This window comes from Echeneis naucrates, chromosome 5, assembly GCF_900963305.1.
Source record: "Echeneis naucrates chromosome 5, fEcheNa1.1, whole genome shotgun sequence".
In the NCBI taxonomy this organism is placed as follows: Eukaryota; Metazoa; Chordata; class Actinopteri; order Carangiformes; family Echeneidae; genus Echeneis; species Echeneis naucrates.
The window spans coordinates 19,761,273-19,783,500 of NC_042515.1; the positions used below are offsets into that span (position 1 = coordinate 19,761,273).

At 42.2% G+C, this 22,228-nt stretch overlaps 1 protein-coding gene across 1 annotated transcript in view; it reads right to left on the reverse strand.

Annotated features, from left to right (window-relative positions):
• The window catches only part of cdh4 (cadherin 4, type 1, R-cadherin (retinal)), a 66,099-nt gene that overhangs the window by 1,986 nt on the left and 41,885 nt on the right, over positions 1-22,228 (reverse strand). Inside the window, exons 6-12 of the mRNA XM_029502170.1 lie at positions 16,052-16,189; positions 10,487-10,672; positions 9,894-10,147; positions 5,698-5,840; positions 2,494-2,730; positions 1,546-1,779; positions 1,266-1,405 (exon numbers count right to left, since the gene is read on the reverse strand). Of these exons, the coding sequence (XP_029358030.1) occupies positions 1,266-1,405; positions 1,546-1,779; positions 2,494-2,730; positions 5,698-5,840; positions 9,894-10,147; positions 10,487-10,672; positions 16,052-16,189 (1,332 nt within the window). The remainder of the gene's footprint in view (positions 1-1,265; positions 1,406-1,545; positions 1,780-2,493; positions 2,731-5,697; positions 5,841-9,893; positions 10,148-10,486; positions 10,673-16,051; positions 16,190-22,228) is intronic.

Here is a 22,228-nt window from a genome sequence, read left to right on the forward strand (position 1 = left end):
AGCTCCCCTGCACAAATATACGTGCCTAATTAATTCTCTAAGAGATGCTTAAGCAAAAAATTCCCATATATGAATACAGGTATATACATACACACACACACACACACACATATATATATATGTAAAGGACAGTAATGTAGTGTGAGTGTGCGCTGATGCACTAGATCCCTGGTTAGTGTGTGTGCGGGTGTTGGAAAACAGCATGCAGTTATCAAAAAGTGTGTAACACGTTTCTGAAATAGACAAAGATAATGGAGCTTTCAATTGCTGGGTTTTTAGTTATGTAGCAATAACAAAAGCAAAGTGACAGTCAGAGGTGTGCAATATGTGTATCACTAAAAATGGGTGTTCAGCAGTGTTTCTGAATAGAAAAGGCCCATCTTATGAAAAGAGCTGCACACTTATGGAATTCAATCCAAGCAGCATTTCAGCCCCACTAGTTGTTGGAGGGCAAAGGGTGGACTGCCGTCTGCGAACACACTCTCTGTCTCTTTCTGAAAAATATGTTCTCACTCTGCTTTCCAGCTGAACCACACATTGCAAGCCATGTTCACAGCTAATTTTGAAACTGCAACAAAAGACATTTTTCTATTGCACTCTCATGGAATATTGTTTTGCTCACTTGAAGGAGCCAATTACTGAGCTTCAAACAAGGAAAGCATCGGCCAGTTTGCAATAATCTGCAGGTGGAATTTATCCAAATATCTGGAGGGTTCACAGAGATGTAGGATTGAAATGGTCTAAAAACATTTGACTCTTGGCTCACTGTAAATGATTTTGGGGAAAAAACTGCTGTATGACTGCTGTGCCGTTCTCACTCTGCTCATGTTTATTTCTGACATTTAGGCTTTTGACATTTTGTTTGAACATTTTTAAAAAATGAATCTCATATCCACTGCCTCTTTCACTTATCCTGTTTCGTATGTTGCAAGTATTTTTCACAAATTCAATAACTCTTTTTCAATAACTCTTTAAAGAGAAAACATTTAATTGGGAATTAATAAATAACTGGACCATTTAATATTTTTTTATGAATATTATTTTTTTAGCTGAGCAGTAAGATTTATGGTGGTTTGGAATTTGTTTGATTTGAATTTGTGGATGTGTTGGAATTTTCGTTCTCACTGTGTATGGTCTGACCTTTATTGGACCTTTTTCAATATATCTGTGTTATCATCTCCAAAGCTAAATACCACAAGATGCCACTGCTGGCTAACAGCTGTTTGGCTGCACAGTAAACTGTTGGTACTGGCTATAAAGGATACCTGGTCCTCCTCTCCTCCTCCCTCCTCATCGTACTTGAGGATGTTGTCTCTCACATCGTCCTCTGGGTCGATCAACAGGGGCTTTGCCTGCCGTTCCTTCTCTCTTCGCTTCATCCACACTACAAACAGCAGGACCATGCCTCGGAGAAAAAACAATATCTTATAGTTGTCCCAGTTAGACAACAACACTTGCTTTATGGCAGTTCAAAAATTTGACCATGTTCATGATGTACGTACAGGATTAGGTTTAGGTTTGACTGTGTCTGTTTTCTGTACTCACTGAGCAGCACGATGATGCAGATGAGTATAGCAATAATTGCCCCAGTACCGAGGCCGGCGGCTGCTACAGCCCCTGTGGCACTGCAGTCCCCGGTATCGTCGCAGGGGCAAACTTTGACTCTGATCACAGAGCGGTTGGAAAGAGGAGGGTTCCCCGAGTCGGACACGATGACGGGTATCTCGTACACGCCTGAGTCCAAGTAAGGAATCCTTAGCCTGAGCTGAGCGTAGTCACCTGGAGTGTGTGTGAGTGGAAAGTGATGAAGGATTGGAAAATGGAGGGCAGTGAGTAGGAGGAAAAGACACATAAAGGGGGAGGAAGTGTACTGTAGAGAAATTACATTTTCCCTACTGCAGGATATCATGTCCTGGTGCGTAGGTATGACTGAATGACACACCAAATAAAAACCAATACCAAACAAACCGTCAGCAATCATTCTGACGTGTATGCAAGGAGGCATTAAGAAATAAAAATAATGTGTAACCTTCAGCATCTATCACTCAGTCGAGCTGAGACAAGAGCCTCGATGGGAATGGAATCAAGGTATATGATCAGATTTGTCCTCAAGACAACTGCTGTGATACATCCATCTGGGTGCATGCGGTGACAGATCGGTTGCTTGGGGGACAGAGAGATGAATGGATCTCATTTGTCACAAATGCAAGATCATACGTCAGCACTGGATGGCACCCGTGCCTTTCACTGCTAGCTTTGTGAGACATTTTGTTAAACTTGGACTGCTCTAATAGCTTACAGCAATCCCTTGTCTCCCAATTGATGTTGCCAGTTATTCTGTGGAGGGCTTGCGCATCCCATCTGTTAGGTTTAGGGTTTAATTCAGCCTGGGATGGTGAACAGTCATATGTCACGCCCTCATAGATCCTAAAGCATTCACACATGGGCACATATCTCTATTTCTAACTGTACTGATGTAGAAGACTTAGTCACCACTCAGTCTGGAGATGGTCCAGTTGCGGCGAACGCTGGCAGGAAAAGAAGGCAGCTCGAAGACAAAGGGCCCCACATTGGGGTCAGCATCAGTGTCTGAAGCTGTGATGTTGATCTTGGAGTTGGGGCGAGCACGCTCACATACTTGGGCCTCCCGGGGTATCAGCACCGGAGCGTTGTCGTTCACATCGATCAGGTAGATCTGGAGCGTTCCTGTCCCACTGGCCTGGGGTGAACCTGAGGGGGAGCAAGAGGAAATCGAGCCAAGAAGAAAGGTGAACAGTGGTTAGGCAGAGGGGCAAAGATGTAGTGACTGTAGACAGAGCTAGGAGCACGGAGTGTCATGAGAGAGCTACGGAGGACTGCAAAACAATGCATCCATGTCGCTGGCATTTTTCCGGCTGATTCATGTGTAGTAGTGAGAAAATGAAGCGTACAAACAGAGAAAGAGCTGAGGATAAAAATGGTTTTCTTACAGAGCAGCAATACTGTATACATTTATAGTGGAGCAATCAAACAAAACAGACAGAACAAGTGAAATGATTTCAGTCCTTATGTTCCGAAGTGAGGCTTAGACGAGGTTTTTATTGCAGGGACTATGCTCACATGAAGATTACTATTATCTGCACTCTGCAAAGCCACTGGGAAAATACTCAGACACTCACCCTTCACTGCATCCAGCAGCACAAGCTCATTATAACCTATTCTGGGATTTTTAATTTATTGATTTTTTTATGACTGTCAGACTAGACCAGAACAGAACAGAGCTAAATCAGGTTGGGAGACACATTCGTAATGTTTTGTGCACAGTTAAGAGCCAAACCTCTAATGTGCTTTGATTAGAGCAGACACAGAAACTGAACTGCACTTAGACAGGGTGACAAATGTTGTTTCTGCTAATGCTTTTCAACACAGTGCTGGGAATGAGCAGCTCATTGTTTTCTGAGTGCACCACTTGCCTTAAAAAAAAAAAAAAAAAAAAAAAAAAAAAGCCCTCTGAACTCAAAGTTGTTTTGCTTGTCTCCTTTAAGTCACGGCAACTTACCAAACAATACAATTTACAAGAAGCAATGAAAACCTTTGCAATGAGGCTGAACTCTAGTGCAACATAAAAACTTTTACCACCTGACTGATAGAATTAAGATCACTTTAAAATTGTATGCATCAATGGATCCAATTGTTTTAGTAGATTAAGGACCCTGAAATGTGTTTTCTCAATAAGCTTTTGGGTCTGAACTGCTGTTTGATTTGTTTCTCACCTGAGATGATCTAGGCTGTGCTGTTTGCACTAACAAAGTGACATCATGTATTTTCAGAAACATGTAAAAATGTCACAATGGATATAATGTATGAGGAGTGTTACATAAAAAAATCAAACATTTAAACCACCAATAAGACTTAAGATCTACACACAATTTTAAAATACTTGTGCTTTACATGAACATTCATATACTCATATTACACTACATTGTGCAACGCACACAAACATTAAACATACCAACTTCTAATACACAGCAATTAGCTAAAAGGTTTTCATTTTTGGGGGTTGAACTGTTGGAGTCGGTCCCAGCTGACAGCACATTATAAAGCCATACAGATAACGATGTATTCAGAATGATCTTAGCCAGTAAAAGCAGTGGGTTAGTTCATGAAGTAGAAGTCAACATCATGATATTTGTCTCATGAAAAAGAGCATATGACATAATCCAACCAAGGCTGACTTCCTTACAAATCAAAACGAGTAGGTTGACAAGAATGAACTCATCTCGTATTTTGTTTGTTCACAGTAAGAATCCACCGAAACCTGATCAAGGGTAGTGCTGATTTAATTATTAACATAACATTTCAACCACACACTGCAGATGAGGGAAGTATCTGTGCTGCTCTGCTGAACAAACAGACCGCAGTGATATATTGTGGCCTTTAGCCTTCAGCTGAAAACCCCCCCTGTATGCAGACTGTCAGCAAACGGGTCTAAATTACTGATGCACTGCGGCATAGATAGTTCACCTCAGTGGCTCCTCAGGGTTGTATTTCAACTTCTTTCCCTCTATCAGTCAGTAACTTGTGCATCAGCTATGTAAAGGTCGGTTACCCTGGTTCCCAAGGCCCATCGACCACCTTTTCCGTTATGATGGGCTGGTTGCTTTGTTGCTTCTTATGTTTCACTTAAAGAGAATAAGTAAAGAGAATTTCAGTCATAGTAGAATAAATCCCCTTGTTGACATTGGGACCCAGAATCAATAGGCAGTCAACACTTTCAGCTTAAGTTGATGTGTTTCAGGGCAAGCGATCACTCATTTCTCAGCGCAGAAAAGACACCTGGGTCCCACCTTTTTACACAGCAGCAAGCACATCTCTCTGTAGTGCTTTACTTCTTTAGCTGTGTACACTGTTCCACTTCCTGAGATTGATGTTGAAGATCCTCACTGGCAGATATGCTCCATGTGGGAGAGGGAGGCAGGGCAATGACAAAGCCTTTCTAGTCATTTGTGGTTCACCCATATTACGAGCTACCTGGCAGTAAAGTAGGCAAATAACTTCAAATCATGGCGTTTGTGATAAATTAACAGCTCTCTGTTCTGCTCTGATGTGGCTTCAAAGGTCTTTAATGGGAAGAAAGACAGAACATCTGTATTTTATCATAATGAGCTTATTTGAGCTCATTTAAATTTGGACATATGTGCATTGGCATTAGCCTTTTTCAACGCAGAGACATTCTAGATGTGTTTCTCTGCTGCTGCAGTGAAGGCTGCTTTCAAAGGCACACAACCTGCTGCAATGCCACTGCCATGTCATGAGTAACAAATGACAGCTACTATTTTATAATGTGATCGTAGTTTTTAGATAAACAGCGCCTAAATACAAATACAACAGAGAAATGGCTACTTGACTGATGCTTTCATTACGCCAGCCACTGCAGGTGCAACACTACAACGATGAACAATGATGATAAATAGTATCAAAAAGCTTCTTTTTAGGTTGAAGACTCTGGATGGTAACAGCTCTGTGACGATGCAATTACCAAACTTTTCCCTTCATAGTGGCACTTGAGGACAGTCTTTGAAGACATCCTCTGCGGACAATGAATGTCTTTCATGGGATATCATCCCATAGTTGTTGAGATGCATCAGTGCAGTATGCCCTTCTACTGTTTATGAAATCATCACGACACGCACACTCATCCTAACTTACCAGACTTACCATTGTCGAATGCCAGGAACGTGGCCTCATAGATGTTGTCTTGGACGTACATGGACTCTCGATCCAGCAGGGCCATTGTGGTGATCTGACCATTGGTCCTATTGATTTTCAGCCAGTTAGCAGGGTCTGACAGTTTGGAGTACCTGTGCAAGCACACATCCACGACCACAAAAAGACATTAAATACCAACGTATTCCAGAAATGATCTTTTGGTGCCAAACTGTTATTTTAATTCCAGCAGTTCTGAACCTTTTATTCGTGGAAGAGGCCATTATAAGGTTCAATGTTCATTACCATAATAAGCAACATCAGCCAAGCACCTTTGAAGAATTACAGTGACACGCAGAGTGGAACATATGTTCGCCAAGCTTATCATAACAGCAGCTCATTAGCATGAAGGCTGCCAAAAACCTGAACCCATATGCAGAACAGCCAGGCGGCACTCTTAACACCATCACTGCTCTTTGTACCCACACAGCCGCCACAGTAGCTCTCATCACTGTCACCAGTTGACACATCACCGGAGTGGAAAGTGACAGCTGGAATTAAAGTCTATATATCCCATTAACAACCATGACTTAGTGTAGGAAGTGCCTGCCTCTCAGTTCTAGTGAGATATGGTAAATGTAGACAAACAAGGAGTTTCAACGGCACAGAGACGGTCAGTGCGTCACCATGGTGACCAGAGATGTGGGAGAAACAACGAGGAAGACCATGGGTGTGTTTCTGAAACATGGGCACACCTGGAAGAAAACGTGATTGGATGGCTTCGTGGAAGTAACGTGTTGGAGGCTGACACTAGTTAGTCAGAGCCTCACAGACAACACTAATAACCTCCAGCTCCTGCACAGGCACACAGCAAACAGAGACGGGGACAGGCGGGGTCAGACGGGAACTCCTGCTATCAGTTACTTTTTTGAGGAAACGTAATAAACTGATGGAAATAAATATGATTTCTAGTGTGAGAGAATGTCACACAGTTAGTTAGGATCTGCTGTTGCGCTGCAGGTTAGATTGAAGCGCTTATGTGGGATGTCAGATGCTCTCATCTCTTTCCTGTGCCAACAAAATGTCACCTCCTGCTGTCTTTACTGCAACTGCACATGACAGAGCCAAGTGTCTGACTATACTTGTGAGGAGTGCTGTAATTGCTCTATAATAGCTAGACAACGACCTCACTTTTCAGGGTTAATAATTCAACCCCAACAAAGATAGAAATACAAAAACAATACAAGGGAACATGCACAAACACAAACACATTGATTTGCTCTTGTTGCCACTTGGATCACACCTTAGAGTTAATTCAGCTGGCAGAGTGGCTTGGCCTCACATCATCTCTTCACTTTTCTCCTGAGAGGAAAAGGCAAGAAACTCCTAGAAATAAAAAACCACCAGCTGGCTCCTGTCCCACTGAATGCTCACACAAAGGCCTCTCACTCATCATCTTCATCTCGCTTGTGTGCATGTTTGTGCATTTCTGTGTCTATTGTGTGTAGACTGTAGCAAGGTCACCCAAAGGGAATACAGCAGCAGCACAGATGATGCCGTCTGACCATGAGCTGAATGTCTGCTGGCAGCGTCTGCTTTGGAGAAGACAGCAGCTCTGAGTCCCCGTCAAATAACAGATACACAGACTGACAGAAGAAGGGAAAGGGTCAGTCGGAGCAAGCGGGAGGGACGGATGAGAGAAAATAAAGTAAAAGAGGAGTTACTTCTTTCAAAGGGCAGAGTGGCACAGACCACTTTCTTTGCATGACATGTCTTTTCAGAATAAGACACCTGAGGTGTGGATATTGCTCTGTCTTCTGTACAGTACATTTAAGAGAACATCTCCCACTAACCCTCTCGCCATCAATTCAGTAACATTTCCAATGGTTCCTCAGCGGAAGAGGCTGTCTCTCTGACATTTCAAAAAATCAATCTCTCTCGTTGGAGCTGGCAGATGGAGCAGAACGGTGCCGCCGGACCTCAGTGGACATGTGGGAGTTTCTGTCGCACAAGGTCGATGCCGGGATGGCACCATGCCCTCTGTGTGTCATCCCAGTTAGGGAGGATGGAGGGAGCGATCAATGAGGAGGAAGAGAAGGGAAAGGACAGGGATCTAAGGAGGGCAGGCAGACGGTGTCCAACCCATTACAGGATGACCTCTTCACGCTAGTCGCCTGGCAACAGGGAGGTAACTGGAGCTCAGGATGTGGGTGGAGGGTCAGTTGAGAATGTCACAGAAGAGGCATAAACTGTGAAGTAACTGTCCAGCACTTATTAAACATTGGTGACTCACAGATTCAGAGGCAGATAACGGGGAGGTGGGGGGTAAATATTGGAAATGCCTCACTACACTGAGTGTTACTAGAACTGTGACTGGGAAACTGATAGATGAGTCCTCAGCTGCAAATATATCTAAAAATGTCAATAAATTGCACTCGAACAAGTAAGAAAAACCTGGTAAAAGCAGATGAAGAATACACTGATTATTGCCATGGCTGTCACCTACGGAATCATCCTTTATATGTAAATATGTATTAATTAATGGGGCTATTTGGTTCAACCCTTAATTTGCATCCTGCTTCCTTTTTTTGTGTGTCTGCATTTGCCGGCATAGTTATAACATAACATAACACCGCATTGTGTCAACTTTTTATGAGATTGATGCAGTCTTGCAGCTAAATATTTTACTATTTCAGTGGGGGTGTGTGTTTGTGTGTGTGTGTGCGACCATCACCAGCCCTCCCTGGAAGCTAGTTTGTTGATCTTTATTGAGTGGAATGACCTTTGTGTCGCAGGGAGGGAAGTGCTACACCTCAGTGAATATAGGGGGACAGAGGACAGACAAGATGTGGAAGGACGGACAGGGGAAGAGAAGCAGGTGGTGCTGGCAGGAACTGGTGGAATGAAGGATCCTGTATTTTCCTGTGACCTCACTCAGGATTAAGAGAGTCCAGAGGGTTTCTGTGTAGATCTCTGGAGAGATGGGAGTCCAGGTAGGTGAAGGCGTCCCAACAGAGGAGACGAGTCAAAGATAGGATACATAGTGATGGAATGAAACAGCAGCTCAGCCCATTTTAGGCAGGGTTCATCAATTCTTCATGACGTGACCCTACACAAGCTGGCATGTGACGCCACACATGCATGTGGGTATTCCCTAAATATGAATGAGCCCATCAACAGGGCCCATGTTGAAATAATGTTTTAAGCGAACTACTGGACAATAATTTTTAAAATTGTGCCACCGATTGTTTTCCCCTCCGGTGGGCGTGGCTTTCGGAGTATGACGCGTAGCGCACTGTCCTATCACAGGACGCCCTGAGGAGGATTTTCCTTCAGCCCAGCATGGATACTGACTCGTATTACTCGTATGGTATACTCGTCAAAATTGCTAAATCCAAACCTATTGTATATACACAAGACAAAAGTAATTAGATGCTTGTGTAAAGAGGAATTAAAATATTTTAGACTTCATATTTAAGCTCTTGTTCTGAAGTAGACATTGGGTTTCCCTCAAGACACATTGCACTTCTTTTGATTTCAAATTAATCTAAAAGCAAAGGTCATTAATTTATTTCCCTTGATTCCCAGTCAAGAAACACTGGTGAGAACAGCTTTACACTAAATACAGGCCAAAACAGAGCAAACAACCCATCCAACCTATATTTACAAAAAAAGGGGCATGGCTGTTCATTTGGATGTGTCATTAATAAATATATAAAAAAACAAACAAACAAACAATGTTAAACATATATATATCCACCACCTGTCATTTATCTCTGGCCTGTGTCCATGAATGGTGAATGCAACAGTGCAGCGGATTGAGTGTTTAGCACTGTATACGATACTTGTATAAACCATATAAAAGATACCATTTCAAGAAATACTAAAACTAAATCTGCTAGAAGTAATATTTTCATGTCAGTGATGGATCAAATGATAAAAATTTGACATTTAACATTAAACAAATAGTTATAGTGCTGTTCCATGGAGTATTTCAGCATATTGCAGCTCCTTGTCTTGGTTTTACAGCACACACCTAATAATTATGAGTAACAGTGCAGATCATTTTGAAGCAGGAAAGACTTTTATTTTGTTCAAAAGTTGTTGTAAACCGAGAAACCTAAAATATCCGTTGAATACGCTGAATGCTGAATAGCTGACTGTGCAACGAATAATAATTTTCATTCATCCAGATGGCACTGCTGTACCTGACAATCTGGTGGACAAAGTGGTCGGGATCTTGAGCAGCAAACACTGTAAGAGTGGTCCCTGCAGGCACACCCTCCTCAAAGCGGATCATCTTGGGGTTGACAGGGAAGACAGGTGGCTCGTTCTCATCCTGGACAGAGATGGTCACTCCCGCTGTGGACTGGCGAGACAACTGAATGCCACTGGCCAGGTGGGCCTGGTTTGACACCACCACCGTCAGCATAAAGGCACGGTTCATCTCAAAATCCACCGGCTAAGAGGAGAGGAATAAAGAGGGAGAAGACAATGGAGAGAGAAGAGAGAACAAAGAAGAGCGAGACAGACATGAAGAAAACAATTAGAGATGAGAGAAAAATGCATGATTACAAGATTTGTGCAAATTGTGAGCCAATTTTGGAATTAGCATAATTCTGTGAAAACATTGTGCGACCAGAGTACTCAGTCATCAGCATCTGGCTCTTCAGAGCAGGTGGAAATGTGAGGCAACATGTAGGATTGAATAATAATGTGGAGCAATTGCTTATTTTTACTACTGGAAGAGCTAATTATGATGAGTGCAAATATGCAAAGAAACAGCTTCATTCTTTTTAACCTTGACCACTGTCAGCATGCCCTCGTTGGTGATGGGGTTGGTGTGGACGGTGAAGTGTCCAGTGGGGTCTCCGCTGACAATGCGGTACACAGCGTTCCAGTTGGGGCTGTGGGGCTGATCTCTGTCCACCACTGACAGGTTGGTCACCACCAAATTCACCTTGTTCTCTGGCACCTCCACAGAAAACTAAAGAGGGGCATGGGAGGGGAGGAGGTGAATGAGAAAGGAGGGAGGATGGGAGAGATAACATTATGCTGATGTTGTTCAAACATTTGGCTAATGCATGTTAATAAGGTGATTTATTGTGATTTTAAGCACTTGCTTGTGCCGTCATTAATCTTGAAGCATTGTCTGTAGTTGTTATTAAGAAAACAAACTGCTTTCAGGGTCATGCCAATAAAGCTCATTACACTAAAACAGTGGTAGCAAAACAAATGGAAGAGAAGGAGCGATAGGAGAGGAAGAAAAAAGAGACAAAGGGAGATATATTTATTTAAATGTGGCTAATAGAGAATCATAGCTTGCATTATGATAATACAGTCTCTCACTCCAAACTATGTCTGCTCATATGAAACTCTTTATCTGAACTAATGGATTTGTTCAATTAAGTGTTTACCCATTTAATTTAGTTTTTGTGCATTCACCAAATCTAGGTTTTAATAAGCAATTAGATAAGTACTGTAATTAAGGCAGCAATAGGAATAATCTTTGGCTAATGATCTTCATTATACTGCAATCTGAGACAACTCCCCTCTGAACTAACTCTGGAGGAAACTTGATGACAGCTGCTGAGCCTGAAGAAGAATTTACAGCGCAACAGGATCTGTGGGTTTTTCTACAGGGATTTATCTTGCTTCAGAGGGATGGGCACTCAAAGGTAGGCACAAATACACACACACACACACACACACACACACACACATACACACATACACACTTACACACACACGTATGGACTGAAAGCTCTCATTGTCAGGCTGTAATCTGTGTTTCCTCTTGTGAAGCATTAACTTGTTTATGGTGCGAGTCTGCCAGCTGCTGTTCACTTTAATGGCTTCATCACCGTGGGATTGAAGCTGTGTCCAAACCAGCGGATTCCCCTCTTCTTCGTTCTTTCCCTCTCTCCTCCTATCCACTGCAGTACGAGCAGACTGATAAGCACAGAGCAAATTAAATGCACGCCCTCATTTTCTGATGTGCGGGCTCTTCTATTTTATTTTCACTCCTAAGCTTTAGCATGAACACAACCACGAACCTTCTGAGCTTGTTTGGCCATACTGCCGACTGGCCATGCTCTCAGAGGCACATACAATGATTTTGACTGCAGGGAAAGAGCTTTCAAAATGGCCACTCTCTCTCCAATTGAATGTGGATCCATTGATAAGACGTGAGGGACCAGACTACAAAACGCTGAGGAATTTTATTATTACAAAGAAGCAGGGGAAGAAGTGGGGCAAATTGACTTGTAATGTCACAAGAAGTTATTATTACAAATTCTGGCTTTATAGAGCTATGTACTCAAAGTTTCTTTGCTAACTGTTTAAACATTCATTGAGAAGAGCGTCACTGATGGAAATGTTGAAGCATTGACGCTGAAGACAAATCTGTTGAATGTCCTGTCTGTCTGTCTCTGTGTGTCTGTGCGGTGGGCGTGGCATCTCCCTCACTCTCCGGGGTTCCTGATTGCATTCATTCAACTCACTTGCTCGCTGCTGCTCACCTGAGATCCACCCAGTAATCAACCCTGCAGTATAAAACACCGGCTCTCCGCTCCAGTCCTTGTCAGACCGTGGTCTACAGATTTTTGTGGATACTTATCTCGTTTCATCCCTACCACAGGATCACTGGCCATCTACCTGCCTGCCTACCTGTCTGTCCCTTTGTCATGCTTCCAGCCAGCCAAACCCCTCCAAGCTTGTTTTGCTTCCCTGCCATCTACTCACTTCCCTTTCTCCTCCCGTCTCCTGGATTTTTCCCCTCCAACCCCATTCATTATTCTTGCAATAAAACCCCATTTCGCCACTCACTTTTTGAGTCTGGGTTCTGCGTTTGCGTCCTCCTTGTTGATTGTAACATTGAAATATCTTGATATTGAATGGGATCAAAACAAAAATCCCTGAAAGCTGATATTAAAAATCATAATTTGTTCAATTTTTAAACAAAAAGTTTTTGTTAGCAAGCTTTGGCTCCAACTGTGAATGGTGAGTGTTGATTCAAATAGCTTTGTTTAGTTTATTTGAAGATTCATAGTCACTGGCTCCGTATTGGATAATGGATCAACTTTCAAATGCACTTCAATATGAGCACATCATTATGTTCACACAGTCACAGCATTCACCGTTGGCTGACTTCAGATCAGTAGTGAGTTCAGTCTAAACATAATACACTCAGTTTAGTCCCAGCCTTCACAAAATGAGTGGCTTTATTCATTCACATTATAATTCAGTCTGTGCCTTGCACAGTCTTTGAAAAAGCTTTTAAAGAGGAAATTAAGAGGAAGTGGATTCGCTCGCTTATATCTATTACAAATAATATCCATCTAAAGTTAGCCAACTTTGGCTGCCAGAGTTGTGCCAACTTTGGGCAATGCCAGACCAGTCAGATTGATAGAACTGGGGTGCGATTTTTGATCTAAGAGTTTTTCATTTGCAAAACAAAGAGTTTTTTTTTTATTATTATTTAATTTCTGCTTTGAAAAGTGACTGTTTGAAGAAAGTAAGCAGACAACAATAAACGGTATTGGTGAACACATATAAGGTCAACAGCTGCTGTCCCTGGGCATGAATTATGACTTTTTAAACCATTCAAAGCAAAAGCATGGACACTTTACACGAGGGTCTTGAGACAATCAATAGACCTGACGTGTATCAAGGATGGCACTAAAAACGACCCAGAAGGTCACTTCTACATAATCCTCAGCATTTATTCCCTCTCCTGTTTTTCACTGGCTGTTGACATGCCAAACTGTCAACCGACTGAGCTACACCAGAGTCAGGGGAAATTAGTTGGGCTATGGTGCACTACAGGCCTTGTATCATTTAAAAAAATAAATCTGCATGAAGGCGCACTGAGCAGCAGGAGAGATCTATGGCCTTCTTAGGGAAAACTGACTCAGCAAATAAAAATGGTTCTTTTTAGACAACAGAGCTAGAGCTCAGCAAGACTAAATTGGCTCTTCTTTTCCTTCATAAGGTGTTGAAAATAACACCAAACGGTAATGGCAGCATTAAGCAGAATAAATGTTCCAAAGCACAGTCAGTCTGACATCAGTCCACTTAGGAAGGCTGCCATATCCTCACTAGTGTAATAAAGTGGCATAAAGTGAAATAAAGATACACCTAGTGCCAACAGGCGTCTACCCTCTACCAACATATCATGGTGGCTTTTACCAGGGAGGAAGCCCATAATATATGGTGCTCCAACTCTTTCTGCTTTTAGGAATGTACAGCTCTGCAGGTGAATTGAAAGCAGCACTTGATTCAGATTTCTATGTCTGTGTATCTTGGAACTCAGCTTTTCAACCCCCATAAGTCTTCAGAAGCAACTCTATTGCTCCTCATAATTGTTCATTGAACAACAGACAGCTGGGTACATTTCAGCAAGGGTATGCTAGACATGATTAAATAGTTTGATTAGACAGATTGTAGCAAGTATCACAGTCCTTTTGTTTATCACATAATGAAGAATATAACACTAACATAGTGTGTTCAGGCTCAGATGGTGATGTGAAGAAAACATTTGGGTTTTGTTCAGTTTTTTGGTTGTTTCTTTTTCTTTGCAAATGAGAGTCAATATATCAGCCTACAAGCAATTTCACTTAATTAACTGAATTACTGAACTACTGAGAGTCTAGTTCCTTATGTGGGGAGCCAAACAAAAAAATAGAGATTGACGAAAAATTTAAAAAGGCATCTGGTGTAAAACTATCCCTCTTCATGTGTTCATGTGAAAGTGTACTGCTGTCCATGTGATGGAGATGCAACAAAAATATCTCTGAGTTGTATGTCAAAATTATATGGCTGTTCTTTTGCTGACAAATCTGGTTTGCTTCTTTTACTCAAGAGTGCAGCAGAGAACGTAATGAGGCCCTAAAGTGAGGACAAACATCTCACAGACAGCGCAGTCACATGTGCATTTCTCTTCATTGTGTCGTGTGCCTGCCAAAGACAATGTGGTTTTTCTTTTCTGTCGAGGCACGGCATGTCCGCTGCTGGCTGGCGGGAGGACTCTGGTCCAGAGCTTCTCCATTGCAAAGAGTGGTGGAAGAGCCAGTGCCACAGATGGGGACAGAGTAGTTCTGAGCAGAATGGCGGCCTTGTTTGGTGAGCTCTACCCCAGACAGCTGGTGAGCTCTTATCAGCGCATGCGGCTGGAACTGTACTGGCATACATGCTGACGATGGTCCTGCCGAGGAGACAGGGCTCACACTGTGTGACACTAACACACTGCACGCTTTGCCCCTGAGCTCTGTTGCACACAGCATCTGTCTCTCTCTGGAATCTCAGAAATCCAAGCGCTCACAGAAAGAGAAGCTATAATCCAGGCTTGGTCTTTCATGCTGTGGTCAGCACTGGATTCTGGTCCATGACCAGGTTGAGAATCGAGAGGAAGTGCTAAATATGGAAAAAGATACACAAACCGAAAGGCATATATGGATCATAAAAAATCTTGTGCCTTTGATTGCTGCTTTATCATCAATAACCTATCAAAGTAATCCCCACCCTCCGCGATGCCTAACTGTACGCACTGCTGTTGAAAAGTGGCTTCCTGTCAGATGAGTGCAGAGGTTTCAGGGACTTGGGCCAGATGCCTGCAGACAAAACCAGGCTACCAGAGGCCCCCGCTGGCAAGGACAACGCAGAGTGAGGGAGAGGACAAAGGATGGGCAAACATCCCATCAACAAAACTGATCTCCATCTCACTTTCTTTCTCCCCACATGCTCATCTCACATAATGGCATCTTCTCGCCTCAGCGTACTTCAAAGCCTCAATTTAGCCAGGTTATATACTTTAGTGATGCCATCCTGTGATCTATAGTACTAAACTTCAGTTAAAGTTCAGTTCAGTCTAAGAATCATGCCGACCTAATGTACAGTAGAATATGGAGAATTATCTAGTCTACATAATACAGTGTGTGGAATAGCAGCTAAACAAGCAAGTGTTAAATTGAAAATAACAATTATCGGGTCAAAACCTGTCAAGTCGTGAACACCAGACTCCCGCTATTAGGGACTGTGTGAAAACTAGGAAGGGGGGCATTTTTTGTCATTGTCATCTTAAAATCACACATTTACATGTATTGGAAAAAAAAAAACCAAAACAACTAATACCCACTCAGTTTTTTTTTTACTTATGAACTGGTAAACAAACAAGTAGACAGCAGAAGAATTATAATGACAAATTTTATTCACTGTGGCATGCACAGTAAATGTTTTTTTTGTGATGAATCTCATCAGAGAAGAAAGAACTAGAAAAAGAGTTCCTCTTTCCTCAGAAGAAAGACCCTCCTGAAAAAACATGTACAGCCCCAAGAAGAAAATATCAATGGCAAAGTTTCGAACTCACCGTCTTCCCTTCCAACTCTGGGGGGTTGTCATTGATGTCAGTTATGGAGATAAGCGCTGTGGCTGTGTTAGACAAGCCAAAATTCAAGTTGCCCTCCATGTCTGTGGCCTGGATGATGATGGTGTACTGGGACACTTTCTGTAAAAAATGAAAGAGAAACAATGCTTAAATATAGGATATATTCTTCTATGTGACATTAACGGTGGATCATGTAAATGAATGAGTGAATGTGCACATTAATATCCCCACAAGTGCCAGCAATGCATACACATTTTCCCATTTCACCAAATCACCAGATCAACTGGGGAGAACCTGCTTTGCTCAATAACTGATAACAAACAGCACAAGCATACGCACACGGGAACAGACACACAGAGTTGCAGAGGGAGAGCAGCATGTTGCTAAAAGGACCATCCATTATTACCTAAAAGTCTTGGCTTTCCACTGTGTGGATCATCACTCATTTTAATGGAGGCACCACACTTAAAGATGCGTCATGGTGCTGCAGATAATACCAGAAGGGGAATGGGCCTTATTTAGTCCAGTTACAGTGAGGGGGAGTCATCACAGTGCAGTGCAGCACCACGCCGCTGCAATATTATACCGCCATGACAAGAACAGCATCACACATAATGCTTTGTTGAAGCACAACTGAATTACAAAGAAACCAACAGCGCATCTCTGCTCCTACACCGTGACACTGTCCATGGTGCTGAAAGTTCAGCCTGTCTGCAGCCTCACCACTGGAGAGGAGTGTGTGTGTGTGTGTGTGTGTGTGTGTGTGTGTGTGTGTGTGTGAGAGTGTGTGTGTGCTTTCCATCCTGACAGTATAAGCTTCTCTGCTTTGTGGTCTCTTCTACTTCCTATTAATCCATTTGGCTCTGGCCTCAATTGTATCAGGGAAAATAACAAGGAGCTCGAGAGAATGGACGTCAAGGACGGGCCAGTGTTAGGCTCACAGGGTCTGCTGCTTTGTTCAACCTCCACAATGAGTCCTGTCGTCAGTCCAATGTTCGTTTGTTGCCAGACTACTTTTGTCAAATTCACTGCAGGGTTGTGCTTTGTGAGGACTTGACAGCCAGTGGCACTGGTGTCAAGGACTGCCTGGAGGAATGAGAACAAACCTATACAGGGGTCTTGTAGACAGAAAAGCTGTTGTATCCCATTGGATAGCAGTGTCTTAGCTTTTTATTACTTTGAGTTGTGCCTCTTTTTCCCTCTCTTCTTTATTGTGTCCTCTTTGTTAACGCACAATCTTAGCTTCTTTTGATCTTGCCTTATCTCTCTCATCATATCTAGGCTGCTCAGTGTTTCTTGCCTGTCTGTTCTCTATCTCTCTCCCTGTCTTTCTGCCATTCATGGCGTATCTTCATATCTCCTTTCTTCCTCCCAGGCTTTTTTCTAGTTTTGAAGGATGGAGTTGATTGTTGGATTCATCATCAAGTGCGCTGCCATGTTAATCTGCACCAAACAATCATATTAATGAAAACTCAATACAGACTGACCTTTATTAGACTCATAATGAAACATCAATACCATCTCCTCTCATAGGGTGCTTCAGTAAATAAAGCCTTCAATGAATGTGTCTCATTCATTCTCACACTCATTTAGATCCAGTCGCATGTATCAATCTGGAAATAGCGCCAGATGGGAAGATAGGAAGTTAATAGGCTTGAGCTTCGATGGACGCTTTTTTATTCAGTCAGGTGAGGAAAAGTGACTGAAGTGGGGCCAGCAGGTGGAGCTCTCACACAGTAGGGGATGTGGCTGATGCTTCCTATCCTGCAGGGTTGTATCACTCATCTGAGGGTAGTTGTGAGTTTATGGCCCTTCTAGTGCTCACATGCACATCAGCTAACGCTCCAGTGAGTGAGAACATTCAGACTCTTACACACACTGGGTATACGTGTGCATGGGAGCTCGGCGTTCCCATGCACACGTATACCAACGCACACGCAGACACCCAGCCAAGCACACTCTTGCTGTCCAAAAGTGGCAGTCCAAACAAGCCAGTAAAGGGCTCTCTAATGAGTCCTATAGAAGATCTGAACAGAAATTATCTCTGTTAGATTAGAGATTGCTGCTGGCAGGAAATACAACTTCTTGTCTCACTACCAACAGCAACAGCCCAGACTCCCTCATAGGCCTTAAGCCTCACGGACTTAATCTGCAGATGCTGAAAGCCATCAGAGGCTGCAGAAACACCTGTACACAGAGCCCCGCCAACAATAAAAGCCAATCCCTTTCTTCGTGGCAGCTAAATTAGGTAGTTTACCATCCAGGAGAGTGGAAAGAGAAATGGGAAAAGGCTATCAATGTTAGGTACTCGAGAAGTCAAGCCAAGCTGTGGACAGCACAGGTAGAAAACCTGGCCTTTCATGGTTTGTAAGCAAATGGACTTGTTCTCAAGGGAAACTCTGTTAGTAAGAACACAGTGAAGGAAATAATGGGCCTCAACAAGAGAGCCAATGTGGAACAAGAAAATGAAGAGGAGTGGCTTTCTGGCAACAAGAGCCCAGTGGTGAATTAATTATACCTGAGCTGAAAGTGCGTTTTCGCTCTGCGCTGTACAGAACCACTCCAAACAGGGTAAAAAGGGGGAAATCAGGCGGGAGGTGATTTGCTCTTTACTTGTGGCGTTTGTGAATTGTGTTCCGACCTGCTGGGCTCCTACTGGCCACAGTCATTAGCTTGTCACTTACAATTTGTTTGAAACAGCTTGAAACCCATGGCTCAAACTGTTAGGAGCACCTCCCGTCCTTTTCTTTGACTCCACTATCCGACTACCTCAGTGACCCCCTCAGTGTCAGTAACCCCTTCCACCCATGGCAACCTCAATCCAGGTCAGCTGAGATCACATCAATGAAATTTACCAGATTTGATCTGATGCTGTTGGATTCCATTTCATTACATTCTAGCTCAGTTCAATTCCATTCAATTTATTTTGGTTCAGTTCAGTTACACGTGTTTTGCTAGACACAAACTGAGATACAGTTCATAAATAAAGCACCTGCAGTTGTGGGAGTTATGACTGCGAAATACACTACACATCTACAAAGTAGTTTTTCAGCCTCACATCTTTTCCCAGTTAGAACCCAAAACGCACAGAGAAACCTCTTTTGTTTCCATCTTCGTCACTGAACTCCCCTCTCATCCCTCTCAGGGGTATTGCTCAGGCTGGAGGACACAAACAATGCACAACAGGTCTGAAGACAACGCAAGCCAGTGGAACTTACTGCAAACATCACAGCCTTATTTGTAGAGATATCCAATGAGATATGTAAGTAAATATGGGATATAGACTCTGAGTCCACTTGATTAGATTTGCCTCCACACTTACACAAACAGCTCATACTGAATATATGAAGTCTGTGAGGCATATAAGAATAAAGCTACTAAAATAAAACAAACACACTGGCGAAGGGTTTAGTTAATCGTTCAACTGAGCATTGCAATCCAATGCAGACATGACTGAGCAAACGAAAGCACGGTGAAGATATTACCAGATGTGCTGGCTTCAGAGGACTGCAAACAGATAAAAACCATACGGCTAGGCAGCAGCAGCAGCAGCAGCAGCAGCAGAATGGGCGTCACAAACAAAAAGAGGACAATTCACAATTCAAATAAAAGTTTTTAACAAGGATTGTCCAGTTTCTCAAATCACATCTTATAGAGAAGAAAAAGGAGTCGCTAACAAGCAGAAGTGCTCCTATTTAAGGAAGCAATGGAGATTTGGACATCTTCATCATCAAGTGAGTCATCTTGCCTTAAATTTGGAGCAAACGCTTGCCAATGAAAGGGTCATACATAGAGCTTTTTTTTTTTTTACTGCCCAGTGAACAATGGAGCTATGAAATTTGAACTACAGAGGCAGTACATCATTAACAATGGATGAATTGAAAGGAAGAAATTGTTTTAGAACAGAGGGCTTTCTCTAGTTAGAGACAATTTAAGCACCGCTAGATAATAAGGCAACTAAATAAACAGCACATTTAATAGAAGTATTCAACTTCAATCTTTTTTAAAATGTAAAATATATGACCTTCACTTAAGTCCCACCCCTGCGAAACACATCAACTATTTTGATGTTAGAGGATGCAGCCACAATGTTAAGAAATCATTTCCAGCAGAATATATTGCACTATTGTCAAATATCCCAAAAGTGCAATTCCACAACATAAAGAATACTGTAACAATATCATTCAGATGGAATAACACAGCTATGAACTCTATTTATGAGTATTATGGGCACTGAAATTACTTATTTTGCTACTCATTATTTAATGTCAGAATACTACCTGTTAACCAAGTTGTTTACCTTTGGGAAGCCTTTATCCATCTAAAAAAGACCTTATTCATGATGATGTGACTGTTTAGGCAATAGCTAAGGTTCATTTTACAACCAGCAGTTGTTTGGGGGTCTTACAGTTTAACTATAATATGCAAATTGCTCAGCTTTGAATATCTTACTCCTCCACTTCAACCTCAGTTGATATTGTGAATATGTGCAGTTTGCGACCTCATGCCAATTATATGAAAAAATGAAATATGTGTTACTTCCACATTCTGCATAATTCTACATTGGAAATTACTGATCCATGACAAAAGTGGGAGACCAAGCATAGGAATGCTTTAGAAAATATTGTTTATTTAAAAAAATTAATTTAATTCTACAATAATAGGTGTGAGTACCGGCAGAATTGAGAGTATGAGGCACAAATGGACTGCGCTTACAAAGCCCACTTCTAGCCTTAGCACTCAGGGCTTTACACTCCAAGCCACAGCCACATATTTACGCACAGAATTCAACAGAGCTTTCTACTTGTACTCTCTGTCAGTCATTGTACCTGTTGTGAGCTTAAAACCCTCTCATATAAAGGATGTGACTAAGTCAGTCATACCTTTTATATGAGATTACGTTAACCTTTCTGGAAGTGAAACCTCTGAGACTAACCTGTCATTCAAACCAATATCTTTTTGAATTGGCTATCAGTGAGGGATGAGAATGGAGCGGAAACCACAGCAGCTGATTTTGCTTATCCAACACAAACTTCATTAACAAAGAGGTGTCTTTATTCGTTCATGTTATGGTTTTCCTGCCAATAATTTACAATGGCTGCTGCCATTACCTTCCTTTGCGGCAGATGTAACAAATCTCATCAAGCTCTGTTGTACTTTACTGCATTAGATTCTCCAAATAATGTGAACATGGATTCCAAAAACCTCAGGGAAAAAAAACCAAACAAAACTGAAGACAACACACAGCTACAGTGTATATAGCCATGCTATTTAGCATTTGATTGGAAAGATAATATATTCTTAAAGATAATATAGTTTGTTGAATTATCAGAACCTGCATTTAAAATGCATTTTAATCAAAGAGGGGCATCGTTCTTCTGTTATTTTCTGTGTGTGTAGCTGTACAAAATGTTTCTGCTCGCATTAATCAATATTAATGTCATTTTGGATGAAAGCCTTGTTCTTTCATTATCAAAGTGTTTGGAGCATCACATTCAGCAGCCACAGTTGTCACCAAAGAAAATCAAAAGAACTAAAATCTCTAAAAATGTATTTCTTTAGAGAAATGTCTGTGTCTGTGGACAGAGTGTCAAACCCAAGAAATCTATTAGAAACAAAAGAATAGACGAATAACTGTAGAAATTGGATTTTTTAAAATCCAAGAAAAGCTGAAATGAGACAAACATTTGATCCCTACATAACCTCTTGCAACTTATAAGTGGAACAATATAACAGACACTTGGCAAATAAGATGGATATTTACTTTTTGATATTTTGTACATATTTTCTAGTTTGAATGTTGGTTGCAAGCAGGAAACATCCAGCTGCATATGTCACTTCTCCTCACTCAGCAACCTGCTCACAACCCTCTGAGGACTTTGCTGTCTGGCTTCTGGAGCTCTGTTATAAGACGATGAGTTGACATAAATATCTCAGAAATGTCTCAGAATCAATAACAACCCCCCCCCCAGCCCTTTTAGGATGCCTGTTGTCCCATCCCCACTCGGACTCAGCAGAGCCTAATGGATCCAGGCTGTGGGCACTCATGTCCTTGAGGCGGTCTTGGCGATGTCCTAATTGACAGAGGGACAGTCCAATGAGAAGCTGGCATCGGCTCCGTGGACAGCCTGGAGCCAGGACACACCACACCATGCCACA